The 16,136-nt window shown below is 41.4% G+C and overlaps 1 protein-coding gene across 1 annotated transcript; it reads left to right on the plus strand.

Moving 5' to 3' along the window:
• Positions 1-8,060: 8,060 nt before the first annotated feature.
• LOC123410022 lies at positions 8,061-13,122 on the plus strand. The gene is made up of 5 exons (XM_045102891.1): positions 8,061-8,704; positions 9,598-11,641; positions 11,751-11,811; positions 11,907-12,130; positions 12,708-13,122. The coding sequence occupies exons 1-5, from the start codon at positions 8,551-8,553 to the stop codon at positions 12,760-12,762; spliced, it is 2,538 nt and encodes an 845-aa protein (XP_044958826.1). The 5' UTR covers positions 8,061-8,550; the 3' UTR covers positions 12,763-13,122.
• Positions 13,123-16,136: the final 3,014 nt, after the last annotated feature.

Consider the following 16,136-nt stretch of genomic DNA (forward strand, 5'->3'; position numbering starts at 1 on the left):
TCCGTAATACAAGATCTCGTGACTAACTCTTTAGTCACATTGCTTGCAAGGCTTGTTTGTGATGTTGTATTACCGAGTGGACCCCGAGATACCTCTATGTCACACGAAGTGGCAAATCCCAGTCTTGATACATGCTAACTCAATGGACACCTTCGGAGATACCTGTAGAGCACCTTTATAGTCACCGAGTAACGTTGCGATGTTTGAGACACACAAGGTATTCCTCCGGTGTTAGTGAGTTACATGATCTCATGGTCATAGAAATGTATACTTGACATGCAGAAAACAATAGCAACAAAATGACACGATCATATGTTACGTTTATAGTTTGGGTCTTGTTCATCACATCATTCTCCTAATGACGTGATCCCGTCATCAAGTGACAACACTTCTCTACGGCTAGGAAACCTTAACCACCTTTGATCAACGAGCTAGTCAACTAGAGACTCACTAGGAACATTGTTTTGTCTATACATCCACACATGTATTTATGTTTCCATTCAATACAATTATAGCATGGACAATAAACGATTGTCTTGAAACAAAAAATATAATAATTATTATTTTATTACGCACCTGCTTTTTTCCAATACGCGCCTGCTTTTTTCCGCGCGTGCCTCCGTTTTCTGCGCGTAACGTTCTCGTTTCCGCTGGAGCGCGCGAAACCGTCCCGCACTCGCTAAAATAGAGTGTTAGCGCGCGGGCGTGTTTTCTAGTGCAGTTGTTGGAGATGCTCTAATATAAGTAGAGTTTGCTTCGAGTGAAATATCGGGATAGATGAAAGTATTTATAGACTGAACCAAAAATATGACCATTACACATACTTTAACATAGCTGAGAGCCTCAGAGGCTCTGAAGCGATTAGCTCAGAATCAACGAACTATAGTAAAGGTGCCAACTTTCAAACAGCTCGCATGGTCCGATTGGATAGCATTTGGAGGCTCCGAGTACACAACCTTAGGCTACTCCCGATACCCCACCTTGTACACATGCTAAGATTGTTATATAGACAAATAATCTGATGTGATAAGCTAATTAATAGGAGAGAGGTGAGTGTGATGATTCCATAAAGAAACAATGATAAGCGCATGAATTTAGATAAAACAATTAAATGAAAAAAATGCATCATGTACAACTTTAGTTATAAAAGCATTAAATAAGGAGGCTTAACTATGATAAGCTAAGCAACTATGCATTGGGGACTTTAATTGCTAAATTATTTAATGTGTTTAGCATCTCATCTTAGCACCAATACATTAAAAGTGACCTTAGCAGTGTCACGCTCTTTGTTACCGCTTTAAAAATTTCAATAGGGAAATAGAAGTGTGGTCAGTTGCTTTGGTGGATTTGAGTATAATAGTTGGCAGCTTCGAATAGCTAGGGTTTTTAACGGCTATGTGTGGAAGAACATCTCGACGCTTCCGATTGACGATCATGGCAGCTCCAAATAAAGTTGAGAAATAAAAGCATTTTGTGGGTGTTAGAGTTTGATCATCAAGCACAAGGAGAAAGAAACTCATCTTAACAGCATCATTCCGACCATAACCTCATCTTAACAGCACCGGTGCGAGGGCTTTGCCGACCATAACCTCTGGCGGCGCCAAGGGAAAGGGAGGGAGGTGGTGGCGGTGGACTATCGAATAGTCGGTCCCAATAATTTTAGGGGCAGTGAAGAATTATGCAAAACAGTTTGAAATTTTCGCAACTAATTTCAGTTGGTTTCCTGGATGATAAACTTGCTGGCCAAAATAGTAGTACCCCAGCTGGAGCTGCGTGGCCGCAGTCTGCATTGCAGATCTGCAGGTGGGTGGCAGTAGACCACCACGCTGCCATCCGTCCATCACGCTGCCACGCCAAGACTTTTGGTGCACATTTTACAGGCTCCACCTTAAATGCAGGCTGCTCTTAATTCGGCCGAACCACCGTAGCACCAACCTTCGTCTTGCTTCAGCCCAGGCAGCAAAGCACCAGACCAACAAGACAGCGTGCATCTTTAAAAAAGAAAAGGAAAAGGCAGACAGCGGACGGTTGAATACGCTGTGCTGCAGGGTTTGGTTTGATCAATTTGAACGACTGGTTAAGCTGCCCGAGCCCTCTGTCCAGACTCTAGACTATGGAACAAGCCGTCGCGGTGCAACTAACAAGTGTTAGAGCATTTCAGCATGGCTCCAACTCAAGCCTTCAAATTTACTCCCTCCGTTTCATAATATAAAAGTGTTTTTTAACACTATATCAACATTAAAAATCCTTGTATATTATGTTAAAAATGATTTTTATATTATGAAACGAAGAAAGTGATATTTGTGGCCCGATGCAAAAAGAAGAAGAAAAACTACGTACTTTAGCAGCGCTTACCCAAGCCTCAAACACATGGATCCTACTCTGACCGTCTAGATGGGCCAATCATGATTCTCAAAGTTGTTGTGTCTAAGATACATGAATTTGGCAATCTTTCTCCAATTCACAGGCGTTTCAGTAATATCAGTATCCTTCAAAGATTACCATTCTTTGTCCAGTCAAGGATATCGTAAAAAAAAGGATATCCTAAGAAACAATACGAAGAGCAACTTCAACGTTCGAACCCAAACAGACATCTATTTTGTTTGATTTTTATCCGTTTGTGTTGGCGTATCCGTTTTTGTTCATGTTTAGATTGACAGTGACTAACACGTCAACGCATTTTCGTTCACTCGACCGGTATGCGACCAATTTTATTTTTATTTTTACGTATATTAAAAAAGTTGCCGAAAGTTCACATGATTCAACCAAATACAAGTATCTCATAGTTTCAAAACCAAATGAAACCTCCGAGCTTACAAATCAAATAATAATTAAATTGACACAAAAACATTTGAAATAAAAATCGACGATACACCTATTGGTTGCCAAGATGAGCCTACATATGCTCAACCAGAGTAGGCAATAATCGCTCTCTCGGTTGCGATTCAACGTCGGAGTATGCATCGGGATCAAGCCCCTGAATATCAACCGCTGCCTATTAATATGGCCATGGACGACCAAAGGAGCAACCACAATCATCTCATCGTCGGACGATGAATCATCTGAATCAAAAATAAAATTATTGAAAAAATACTCATTGCCACTATTCATTTGTGGTTTTGAAAAAATAAAATTATCAAAAATAAAATGAATCATCTGAACCACACTTAAGGTTCGGTGACGTTTTGGTATAGTTGAGTTATATGTGTTGGTAACTGAAAGTTGTTCGGAGTCCCGGATGAGATCTCGGACGTCACGAGGTGCTCCGTAATGGTCCAGAGGTAAAGATTGATATATAGGAAGTCCTCTTTTGGTCACCGGAAAAGTTTCGGGCTCATCAGTAGTGTACGGGGAGTGCCGGGAGAGTACCGGGGACCATTGGGAGGGGTGTCAAGCCCCGAGGGGCCTTATGGGTTGTGGGAGGATACAAACCAGCCCCTAGTGGGCTGACATAAGCTCCCACTAAGGCCCATGAGGTTTGAGAGGCAAAAACCCAATGGTGGAAAAGGTGGAAAGGAGAAATCCTACTCCTCGTATGATTGGAGTAGGACTCCTCCACCTCTAATTTCGGCCAAACCTTGAGGGTTTGAGGCTGCCTCCTCCCCTCCCTCCCTCCTATATATACTAGAGGTATTGAGGTTTTTTGGGACACAAAATTTTAGCCACGTACTATCCTCTCCTCTAGTTTGTAGGTCATCCTCTAGATCGGATTTCTGCGGTGCTTAGGCGAAGCCCTGCAGGAATAGATCACCATCATCACCGGCGCGCCGTCACGCTGCCGGAGAACTCATCTACTTCCCCGTCTCTCTTGCTGGATCGAGAAGGCAGGGGTCGTCATCGAGCTATACGTGTGTTGAACGCGGATGTGCCGTCCGTTCGGCACTAGATCGGATGGGATCGCGGGACGGATCGTGATGAGATCGCGGGACGGACTGCGATTTGAATCGCGAAGATGTTCCACTACATCAACCGCGTTATATACGCTTCCGCTTAGCGATCTACAAGGGTATGTAGATTCACTCTCCCCTCTCGTAGATGACCATCACCATGGATGCGCTCCTAGTTTCAGATTATTTGGTCATGTGAGGAGCTCTCGACAAAACATACAAATTTGGGATCTCGGAAGAAGTTTACTGCTCATGCATTTTTTTGCGAGGTTCATGTATTGTTCTAACCTAATTTGTTATTTTTTGCTGAGAGTTACTCCTATGTCCAAATGATTTGGAATTTGGAGCGTAGCTCATGCATCAAATTATATTCATCCAAAAAAGTTAGATTTTTTTTTGAATTGTTACAGTATTTTATTTCAATTTTCTCTTCACCGGATGCAGCTGACTCAGAATTGGATATTTGAGAGACTTCGCCTTGTTATAAATAATTATTTGTCGATAAATTGGCCATAGCCCTTGAACCAAGATATTTATCCTCTATTTGTAAGTTGGACCTTTGTGAGGGATAGTGCAGGGTGCAGTAGCACCGACGCAGGACATGGAGAGATACATATTTTACCCATGATGGCGACGCAACAACGACTTGAAGGAGCATTCTAACATCAATGACAAAGCGTTGCCCAGTGGATCATATGTTGAGTACTCTAAGCTTTGCGTCGTGACTACGCCGACATAGCTGAAGCAGATGCTAACGGAGTCGCCATGGCCTTCTTTGCGTGAATAAGCGGGGGCGGGGACGCACATCGCGCTGAGAACATGCCTTCTAGGAAACCATACTAAATGTTTAACTTCAAATTTCTCCATAAGGCACATATTATTTCTGATCCAAAACTATAGGATGTGGGATGCACTGTAACCACACTTCAACTTATAGTATATACATGTAGAATGGTATTTATTTTTATGAAAAATGTATCGGTGCTTGACTTAGACCAAGGGGGGAGGGGCATTGCCTCCCTTCCCCGATCATTACATTAAGAGTCTAAACTGCAAGTGAAAGTAGGGACAAAAATAGAGAGACTTTGCTTTATTATAAATAATTATTCGTTCGATAAATTGGTGATATCACTCGAACCAACATATTTATCATCTATTCGGAAGCTGAACTTTTGTGAGGGAGGGATAGTAGCAGGGTGCGGTAGCACCGACACAAGACATGGAGAGGTACAAAATTTATCCGAGACGACGACACAACAATGATTGAAAGGAGAATCCTAACACTAGGGGCGAAGCTTTGTCCCGTGGATGATATGCCCAATACTCTGAATTTGGCGTCGTGACAACGCTGGCAGAGTTGAAGTTTATAGGCTAAGGGAGTGTCGGTCCTCCTTTGGGAAAATGGGGGGGGGGGGGGGAGGTGGAGGAGCATCGTGTTAAGTAGAGGCATTCATGAGCCATAGTAAATGTTTAACTTCAAATCTCTCCATAAGGCACAAAATATTTTGTTCTAAAACTATAGGATGCGGGATGCATTGGAACCATACTTCAAGTTATAATATATATATATATATATATATATATATATATATATATATATATATTTAGATTTTAATTATTTTTATAAAACATGTATCAATGTTGGACTCAGACCGGGGGAGGGGATATTGCCTCCTGTCTCCAACCATTACATTAAGAGTCTAACCTGCAAGCGAAAGTAAGGACAAAAATAGAAAGACTTCACCTTATTAAAAAGGAACGTGCTAACGTCCACTCGACTGGACGTTAAGCAACAGATTCGCACACCTCGACTAATTACTTCTTTCTAACTAATCACTTGTCTAATTTTACTTTTTCTAATTCTAATCACTCAACTAATTGTGTTTATGGCGGAGGAAAAGCATGCAACCCGCATTCATTCTGATTCATGCATGCACCAGCAGCCCCCCTCTCCTCACGACTGTCGCCAAAAGTTATCAAGATTGTGGTACATAAGTTATCAGGTTTGCGATGTGTGAGTTATCTTGCTATTCGGACAAAAAGTTATCGGTGGTATATTTCATCAACCAACCCTATCCGGTCACCAAATTAACCAAGACTCGGATACATTAGTTATTAGGTCTACGATGTGTGAGTTATCGTGCTATTCACATAAAAGTTATCGGAGGTAATATTTCATCACCCCTCCCTCGCGAAAAGTACCAGGACCGAGGTGTATAAGTTATCGGGTCTCCGATGTGTTAGTTACCATGCTATTCACACAAAATTTACTGGAGGATACTTGATCACCCTCCCCCCCCCCCACACACACAAAGTTATCAGGACCGGGGTATGTAAATCATGAGGCCTGTGATGTGTGAGTTATCAAGGTGTTTATATGTAAGTTATTAGGTCCGTGATGCGGTAATGACCATATTATTCACACAACATTATTCGAAGATGTTTCAACAAAAAATCAGGTCAAAATAATCATGGTGTTTGTACGTGGGTTATCAACTATGTTGTGCATGTCTTACATGCTATGTACGTGGGTTATTAACAATAGATCTTGTTTCCAAGATCTCGTCGCAACGATTTTTGTTTGTGAAAACAGATTTTTTTTTTAATTAGAGCAACAGTTTGAGCTACATATCAATTTTGAATTTTTTTAAATTGAAAAAAAATATAGGATGTCATCAGTTTTGTCCTCTAAACCATGCATGCATCTGCATATGAAAAAAGATTGGAGGAACATTTTTTCATGTCTCGTTAACTTCAGTGCAACCATGATGATAACTTATATAGCATAGATATGATAACTTAGGTATCCAAGACGTGGTAACTTTTGACGAGAAAAAAAAGTCATCGAAACATATTGACATGAAATCTAGTTTTGAAGGTCTCGTCGAGACAATTTTTTATGTAAAAACGGATTCAAAATCGGAGCAATCATTTGAGCTACAAAATATTTTAAAGTTCAAATTTTGTTGGAATTTTTAACGACATCAATATTTTTGTCTCTATATGCATGCATGCACATTTAAGGTCAATTAGCAATCTACTTTTTCATCTACTACCGAAATATCCCACGTTCGTCATTAGATTGAAAATTAAGGTCATCAAACTAGTGCGGATGTATCGTTAAATACCGGACGTATGAAAAATATCAATCTTCTATTAAAAAATAATTATTTGTTTATAAATTGGTGATAGCTCTCGAAACAAGATATTTATCATCTATTTGAAAGCTGGAGTTTTGTGAGGATAGTAGCACTGACGCAAGACAAGAAGAAGTACATATTTTACCCGAGACGGCAACACAACAATGATTGAAAGGAGAATGCTAACACTAGTGATGAAGTGTTGTCTGGTGGATGATATGTCGAGTACTCTGAGTGTGGCGTCTTGACTACGTCGACAGAGCTGAAACACATGTTAAGGGATTTACCAAGGGTGGGGAAAGGGCACACAGAGCCCTTACACGCCACCATGCTATCAACTTACAAAATTCATATTTGAACATATAATTTTTTTCTAAAAAACACATGGATGTTCACAACACTTATGTTGTCAACACTAAAATATTCAGATTGAAATTCAAAATACACAAGAAGAAACAAAAAAGACAAATGCAGATGCAAATAGTGTCATTTTTGTCTCTCTTTCTCTCTCTATGTGTATGTCGAATTTTAATCTGATGTTTTTTAGCAATTGTCAACATATATGTTGTCAACAATCATGATTTTTTTCCATAAATTTTTGACATATTTAAATTTAAATTTTGCAAGTTGGTAGTACGATAGCATTTGAGGGTTGGTATCGCATCATGCCATATTTTCCCCATCCCATTTGATCATTAGGGGCTCTGAAATTTGATCCATTACTAGTACAAGATATGCTGTCGGGGCACGATCTAGGCTTAGGCGCCCTCGGGGCTCGGGCTTTGGACATTCAGAGAGCAACAAGCAAGCTAGACGTGATTTTGTCCGGATAAACGTGAGGAAAACCACTCCTACCACCAAGTTCCATGCAGCCGGAGGAGGAGGAGGAGCTGCTCGATCCTCTCCCGCAAAAGAACAATATTCTTCTCTCCCCATCCCCGTGACCCCATCCCCTCGCTCTTTACTTTACTTCTCACGACCAGCTTTATCTCCCACAGCAGCGGCAGCCCCGAGAAGGCCAAGAGAGAGAAAGAGAGAGAGAGAACAAAAGGCATCGAGCGAAAGCAGCCAAAGCGCAAGGCGAGCAAAGGCGAGGCGCGGCTTTGCTCAGCTTCAGCTCGTCTCGTCTCGTCTGAGCGACGCCGACCGACGCAAGAGGGAGAGAGAGAGAGAGCGCGAGAGGTATGGATGGAAGCTTATGATTGACTGGACCTCGGCCTCTTCCGCCTGTTCCCTGGCTTGGACCAGAGCACCAGGCCTGGCCTTTTCCACTTCTCCCCGGCGAGCTGAGCTCTGCTTCAAACTCCCTTGAACTCCCCCTTCTCTCTCCCCCCTTCTTGGTTCCTCCCCCGGCCAGTCAGTCAGTCAGTCGTTCGTACCGCTGCCCTGCTCTTGGCGTCTTGCCATTGGCCTTCTTGGGCTCCGGCCATTGTTCTGGCCAGTTTCTTGGGGTTCTCGCTTCTTGGAGTCCGCGCATTGGCGCCGGCGGGTGAGGGTTGAAAGAATCACTCACTCCGTCGTCGATGGAGGGGGAGGAGGGGTCGGGTGCCTCGTGTTCCGCGGCGGCGGCCGAGCAGCAGGTGCGGGTGGTGCGGTGCCCCAGGTGCGAGAAGTTCTTGCCCGAGCTGCCCAACTACTCCGTCTACGTCTGCGGCGGATGCGGCGCCACTCTCCAAGGTCCCTTTTCTTTTGCCCCCTCTTCCACTCTCTGTTTATCTCGCCTTCATGTTCTGCATTCTGCCATGCTTCTGTTATTATCACAGCGGCTGATGTTATCATTTATGATGTTATCATTTATATGTTTCCGCCGCATTAGTGTTAACGAAATATTTCTCTGCTCGGATCAATTCGTTCAGCGCTAGTTCCTACTTTTTCTTTGCTCAATTTCAGAGGAATTATTTTTTTGCTTTCCACTTTGTAGAGAGATCCCATCTCCGCAGGGCATATTTTTGAAGCTTTCTTCTGTTTTTATTTTGCACATTGCGAAATATTTTCTGCTCTCTTCCTTCATTTTTTGTTGTTGAACTTAAATCTCATTTTCCCTGAAATGTGCCAAGCCTTTGATTCTCAACCCGTCGCGGAAGCCTCCGGACCAATTATCTGAAGCTTCAGAGCTTGTGGGGGATGCGTTGTCATTGTCTTGTTTCTAAATGAGAAGTGTTTTGCTGTAGAAAATTTGCCTTGACAGGTCGAACACTTTTGTCTGGTCTGAGAATTTATAGACCGTAGGAGTATCATTTTGTCTGAGCCAGTCTTGAATGAAATCCAATGTGTGGAACAGAAATGGACGCTAAGCTGTGCCGGTCCCATTGTCTCCACTTCAATTCCTATCACACTTCTATGTGTTGGTTGTTAGGCGACCACTTGAGGTCAAAAGCAGTGTTGTTATGTAAAAAACTGTGGAAGAAGTGGTCTTGTTTTGCACATTGTATTAAGGATCGTCATTTCATTGACCAGATTTATGCCTATGAAATCTTCCATTTCTCTATTGTCTGTGCTAAACTTCATGTCAAATTCGTGACAGGAAAGTATAGAATTAACACATTTCCTTTCTCTGTGCAATTTTACAGCTAAAAAGCACTCATCATCCGAGACTTGTTTGGACAAATCTGACGTTGTACATGTGAAGTACCTTGAAGTGCTGGAGAGTTCCCCAGAGAAGAAGGAACCAGTATCTGAAGCTAATTTTGAAACTATCTCAGAAGAAAACTCTCCAAGAGTCCAAGCTACTCAACAAGAGAGATCAGTACCCCCAAAAATGATGTCTGAGCACAGAGATTCCAGATGCAGTTCTGGTGATGACCAACTCCCAAGAGAGCCAAGCACCTTGATGTTTGAGGCCATGCTTAGAGATGACAGCACCGAGATTCGGGAAGACAAGTACCGGCGCATACGGACTGAGGAGAAAGGAGAAGCAAAGCAGCCAGTGAGACCAAGTGACGGAACTCGTATCTCTGTAGCTGACACCATTCCTCCTAATGCTTATCTTGGTGAACACCAGATGAAGTCAGGATTTGGAGATGCAAACGGTAGTCAACGTGCAGAGGGGAACAATATGGACGGCCCTAGCAATGTCAGTAGACTTGAGGAAGACCGCGCTGAGCTTTTATGGATGCTTGATGAGCTGAGGACTCAGGTGCAGAGATCCTGTGAGATCACTGAGAAGCCCAGTGTAGGTGCCTCCACAAGTAGAGTGGCTGATGCCTCGAGCTCGTACAGTCCTCATGAACGGTTGAGTCGGTTGCGGCATGGCTCACCTCAGGTACAGCGGAACAGCTCTCAGCACTCACCATCCTTGAGTGGGCAAACTCCTGGCATACCGCATGCTTATGCTTCAGTCCCCGCACATCAAGATCTTCATGGATATAGAGAGCCTGTCACACACATGGGGGCTTCATGCTATCCTGTTGGTCAGTACCCATGGAGGAATTGTGACGGTTATTTCTTCGGGCCGCATAATCATGACCCTCTCGTCTCTTACCACCATGGCGGTTTCTACCACCAGCCTGCTTGCTCTTGTCTGCATTGTCATCACCGTGAGTTCTTGCCAGTTCAGGGGGCTCCGATGGGTTTCAATCAACACAGGGTGCCATATCCTGGGGCGTACCCGGTTAACGGTTCTGCGATGTTTGGTATGCAAAGTAACAATTTAAGAGGCATCAATGCTTCGATGCACCGCGGTCACATGAGGGGCAACCTGAGTAAGAAGCCTCCGCAAACATGTGAACCGATTGCCAGCGGAGCGCCATTTACCATATGCTACAACTGTTATGAAGTGCTGCAACTTCCCAAGAAGTACCCCTTGCTGGGGAAGGATGAGTACAAGCTACGTTGTGGGTCATGCTCTCATGCAATCGTGGTCAAGCTTGATGGAAGCAGGCTTGATGTCTCAGCACCTTCGCCAATTTCACACATGTCTGCTGCTAGTAAAAATAACTCCAGTGATGTCCAAGGAAGCAATGCATATTCGGCTACTGATGAGAGGCTGCTTCCGCTTTACAGCTTTTCTGCAGGGAGTCATTGCTCTCAAGAAAGAGATCTGCACTCAAACTCAAGTGACACAGAAAAGGTGCAAGGTATATCATCATCTTCTAGCATTTTTGAAGATGAGAATAATCCTGCAAGATCTAATTCACAGAGGGGCACCCCTGGGTCTAGTGATATACCCCTTGAAGCCCAAGCTGTTAGCCGTGTTCCGAGTTTACCACTTCAGCATCATTTTGGACATTCACCATCTGAGAGGGTGGTTAATGGACCAGGAAAAGGAAGCCGAAGTACCCGGTCTGAGCATGAGAAGACAGTATTGACTGAAACTTGTAGACACAACACTATAAAAGATGTACGTGTAGTGAGTGTGATGAGCTTGTCAGATGATGAGTACGAGGATCTGGGCTGCAGTCAAGATCCCGGTGTTGGGACTCAACATGTAGATCGCCCTACTGTCACGAAAACGGGTGATTCATTCTTTACCAATCTCATGAAGAAGAGTTTTAAAATCAATAATGGAATGGGCAATGGCAGAGCAAAGGTATTCATTAATGGCTATCCCATCTCCGATCGTGCTGTCAAGAAGGCTGAGAAGATTGCCGGACCAATCTATCCTGGTGAATACTGGTAAGTTACACCGTTATTCGTCCTAGTATCTATGGATACTGCAGTTGTGATCCAGAGTATAACCCTTTAGCATCATTGCATTTGACATTTTCCTTGTATCTTTGTTTAGGTATGATTACCGTGCAGGGTTCTGGGGTGTAATGGGTCAATCCTGCCTTGGCATGATACCTGTAAGAAGAGTTCTTTTTTTTGGAGGGGGTTTATTATGTTTGTCTTACCCTGTCATCTCTTGATCCAAGATTTTAACTGGATTTCCATGTTGCAGCCATACATTCCGCAACTTAACTATCCTATGCCCAAGAACTGTGCTGGTGGAAATACCGGTATATTTATCAATGGGAGAGAACTTCACCAGAAAGATTTCGACTTACTCGTGGGCCGAGGTCTCTCAGAATCTCCTGACAGATCATATAAGGTTGAGATGTGTGGTAAAGTGTATGATGAAGTGTCTGGTGAAGAACTTTATTGCCTTGGGAAACTTGCACCGACGTAAGTAAATTATAGCGACTTCAAATCTTTCCGTTTCGGCTTCAGTTATAAGTTCTGATGAGCAATGCTGGAACCATTTTGTGCTGCTATAGTAATAAATATATGTAGCGTGCTCATGCTCCTTTAACAAGCCAAAGTACAAGCACCTAAATCTTGCTATTATGACCATCTTATACGGTTGTCAGATTTTTTTTTGATAGTATGGTATTCTTTTAGTATGTGCTATGTGTTGTTCGGCAGGCAATGTGGTAAGAAAAGCCTCATGATTTATGTAAAGTACTGCTATCTTCTAATCATACAGTCATCGATAGATACAGGTATAGTTCTGGAATCGAGTGGTAGTTAAAGACAGGTAGGTTGTAGGTTTTTTGGATGCTTCCTCCCATTTCATGCCCTCTCTTTGTTATTCCATGTGCTAACTACTGATTGTAACCGTGCTGATTATGTCCTTGTTTAAGATGTCAATTCACTGCCACATATCTGTTGTACCATGGTATTGATTTAGTACTACATGGTCTAGAAATTTAGAATATCTGCCATACTTGTCTCTGTACTTACAGTTTGTTTACACAAACAGCGTCGAGAAGATGAAGCACGGTTTCGGTATGCGACCCCCAAGGACCATCCACTGAGAAAGGGATTCTTCAGGGTCAGGATTGGCCTCAGGATCTGGGTAACTCGTCGGGCCAGAAGCCCAGAACTGGGGATATCATGGTCCTGGCGATCATTTGTCGAGTGGGTCGATAGCCCGCATTGTGGACTATACATGAAATCATTTTGCAAGTGCTGCTTCTCCTACGTAGCTATGCTGTGTGTGTGGTGTGTCTTTTGCTGATTGCAGTTGTTCCATTTCCACCTATGTAGCCATCTATAGTAGATTCCCTAAAAAAAACATCTATAGTAGTAATCGATCTCTATGATGACCCGGAACTGATGCTTCTCTGAAGGAAAAAAGAAGCTCAACGTGAAGTTATGTGCTGCGGCTTGCTTTACCTGCTACTCGTCTCTTTTTGGTGCTCCTCTCCCCACCCACCGGCGGTGGCTTCTTCCGCTGCCCCGCCTCCAGCGTCCATCCATCCTATTCATCCGCCGACGTCGCCATCGAGATCCCATACTACCCTCACGCGGCCGTCGTCGCTGTTGAAATTTAGATGGGCTTTAGGCCCATTCCTGTGTCACGATTCTTGGCCTACCCTTTTTGGCGTACGTTCGTTATAGGGCATTTTGCTAACGGTGAAGACACTCAATGTAGGTGGCACTGAGTGTTTGTTGCTAGTATAACAGATTTTTCTTCCGTTTTCTAATAACAAAGTAAATCAGTTTTTTTTAGCCCAAAAAAAACATATGGTATCTTCAACGAAGCAGCCTGTCGAGTCAAAAAGTTAGGGGCGGAGACAGGGGGCGAACACCCCCCTTCCAACCGAACAAAAATCAAAACATTATCCAAATGAACTCATGATTACTAGCCGAAACAATAGCCCAAATAAACTAAAACAACAACCCCTACTAATCCGGAGCAGTAAAGCCAGTAAAACGGAACGTTACTATACTAAAACGGCAAGCTTTTGGTTTTTCTTCTTTTTTGACTTTTTTTTATACGTTTACTGTTCAACTATTTTCTACTAAAGCGTCACGCACATAAGTTACTATACTGAAGTTGGCAGAATGTAACAGCGACAAATGAACATTAACTTCTAAGTACATGTAGTAAAGTTCGTCGCAAAAAAAATAGTACATGTAGTAAAGCGGAAAGGATTCTCCTTTTCTCTTATTTTATACTTTTTAAAAGATTACGGCCCGGTTAGACAATAATGACACATGTGAATAGTACTCTCAGTTGAACAGTGCTTCAAAGAATCTTAATTTTTTTTCCTTATTTTTTTATTTTCAACATTTCTTAGTTTTCATCGAAGAAAAAATATGCACATTTTTTTTTAAAAGACTGGGACACTGTATAAACATAATTTCTCCCCCACCTCTCCTCCACCCTCGCATCCTTATATAGATATTTAGGATTTGGAATTTCATATACATCATTTTTCAACGCCGGCATACCCATGCACAACCGCCTCAATCGTCTCCTGATTCTTTCCAATGAAAGGGTTGCCAGGGCACAAAAACAGTAGGACACAACCTTATATTCGCATAAATAGTAATCCATGGGAAAATAACTTCTTGACCGATTACTGCACATTTTTACAACACAACGGTTAAAAATGCACTAACAAATAACCAAACAAAAATCAAAACATTATCCAAATGAACCCATGACTACTAGGCGAAACAATAGCCGAAATAAACCAAAACAACAACCCCGACTAATCCGGAGCGGTAAAGCCAATAAAACAGAACAACACTTAAATAAACTGAATAATTTAACCCACGAACCATAAAACTGAAACAACAATCAAATTTTAAACCAGAACAATACACCTAAATAAACCAGAACAACCAAAAAAAGCAAAACATCACTATGCATTCATGTGAACAGTAATTCCAAAGAAATGTAAAAAATGCAAAAATAAACGGGGCTCCTCCTCCCTTGACCTGGAACAGTAAAGCCAGTAAAAACGAAACAATACCGGAATAAACCAGAACCATTAACCCATCCAAAATCATAAACCGAAACAATACCTGAATTGTAAGCTAGAACAATTCACGCAAATAAACCTAAGCAACAAAAACAATAAACCAGGACTATGCACTTCCATGAACAGTAATCGGAAAGAAACGACAACAAATAAATAAATATTTTTTTTTCTTGCTTATTTTGATAAAATACATACCAAATTAGTCACGAGCGTGGCGTGCGCTGCCCTTCTTCAAGCTACTAATTAACTTAATTAGCCTAAGCTTTGTGGGACTATATAACACGTACTAAGTACAGTTGTTGTGTTAATGGCTGGGCGTAATAATTAACTTAATTAGCCTAAGCTTGATCAATAACACACAAAACTAAAAAGCCCAGCCCATGTGACCTTGTGGCTTTGCCCCGTGCCGTTATTTTACCTCGGACTTTCTATGCGCCGCTCGTTACGGCCGACTACCGAGCGGATGCACAATGGGTCGCCCAATTGGATTGGCCCGGTTTTTTCTTTCATCTTAAGAAAAAATGATAATGTTCTTTTTCCTGTTCCTTTTCTGCTTATTATCCCTTTTTCTTTTTGGTTCGTCTTTTCTTTGTTTTTTAATTCTCTTTTCGAATTTAAAGAAAATATTTTTTGAATTTAAAGAACAATCTTTAAAAATCCAGAATATTTTTTGAAAATTCAGAAGATTTTTTAATTTATGAAAAATGTTTTGGAATATTTTTTAAAGCAAGAATAGTTTTCGAAATTTAAGAACAATTTTCGAACACAATCTTAGTTTAAAAATTGAATACAATTTTGGTATTTTGAGTTTTTTTTTAAAGCACAGAACATTTTTTGAAAATATCAAACATTTTTTTAAATACCAAACATCTTTGGAAAATCTCAAACATTTTTTGAAGTTATGAATGTTTTTGAAAAACGACAACTATTTGAAATTTGAGAATATTTAAAAAAGGCAAAACATTTTTAAATTTGAAGAACAATTTTTGAAAATCCGAAACAATTTTTTGAAGTTATGTTTTTTTTAAATGACAACTAATTGAGATTTAGAACATTTTTTCGAAAATCGAAGACATTTTTAGAATTTGAAGAACAATTTTTGAATATCCAGAACATTTTTTGACTATCCAGATATTTATTATGAAGAAAGTTTGAAAATGATATTTTTCGAATTTGGAACATTTTTAAAAGAAAGAACATTTTTCAAGATTTAAGAACAATTTTTGAACACAAACTTATTTTAAAAATTAAACAAAGTTTTGATGTTTCGAACAGTTTTTGAAAATACCGAACCTTTTCTTAGAAAAACAAATATTTTTTGAAAATCCCGAACATTTTTTGAAGTTATAAATGTTTTTAAAAAGAGGGACGCTAGGCGTCAACCGACTGATCCCTAGCATGGATCCGCCGGTCGA

Source organism: Hordeum vulgare, chromosome 7H (genome assembly GCF_904849725.1).
Source record: "Hordeum vulgare subsp. vulgare chromosome 7H, MorexV3_pseudomolecules_assembly, whole genome shotgun sequence".
Taxonomy (NCBI): domain Eukaryota; kingdom Viridiplantae; phylum Streptophyta; class Magnoliopsida; order Poales; family Poaceae; genus Hordeum; species Hordeum vulgare.

Coding starts and splice junctions, on each gene's coding strand:
- LOC123410022 (XM_045102891.1), top strand. CDS start 8,551: ATGGAGGGGGAGGAGGGGTCGGGTGCCTCGTGTTCCGCGGCGGCGGCC. Junction 11,812..11,906: donor CCTGCCTTGGCATGATACCT/GTAAGAAGAGTT, acceptor TCCATGTTGCAG/CCATACATTCCGCAACTTAA. Junction 12,131..12,707: donor CTTGGGAAACTTGCACCGAC/GTAAGTAAATTA, acceptor TTACACAAACAG/CGTCGAGAAGATGAAGCACG.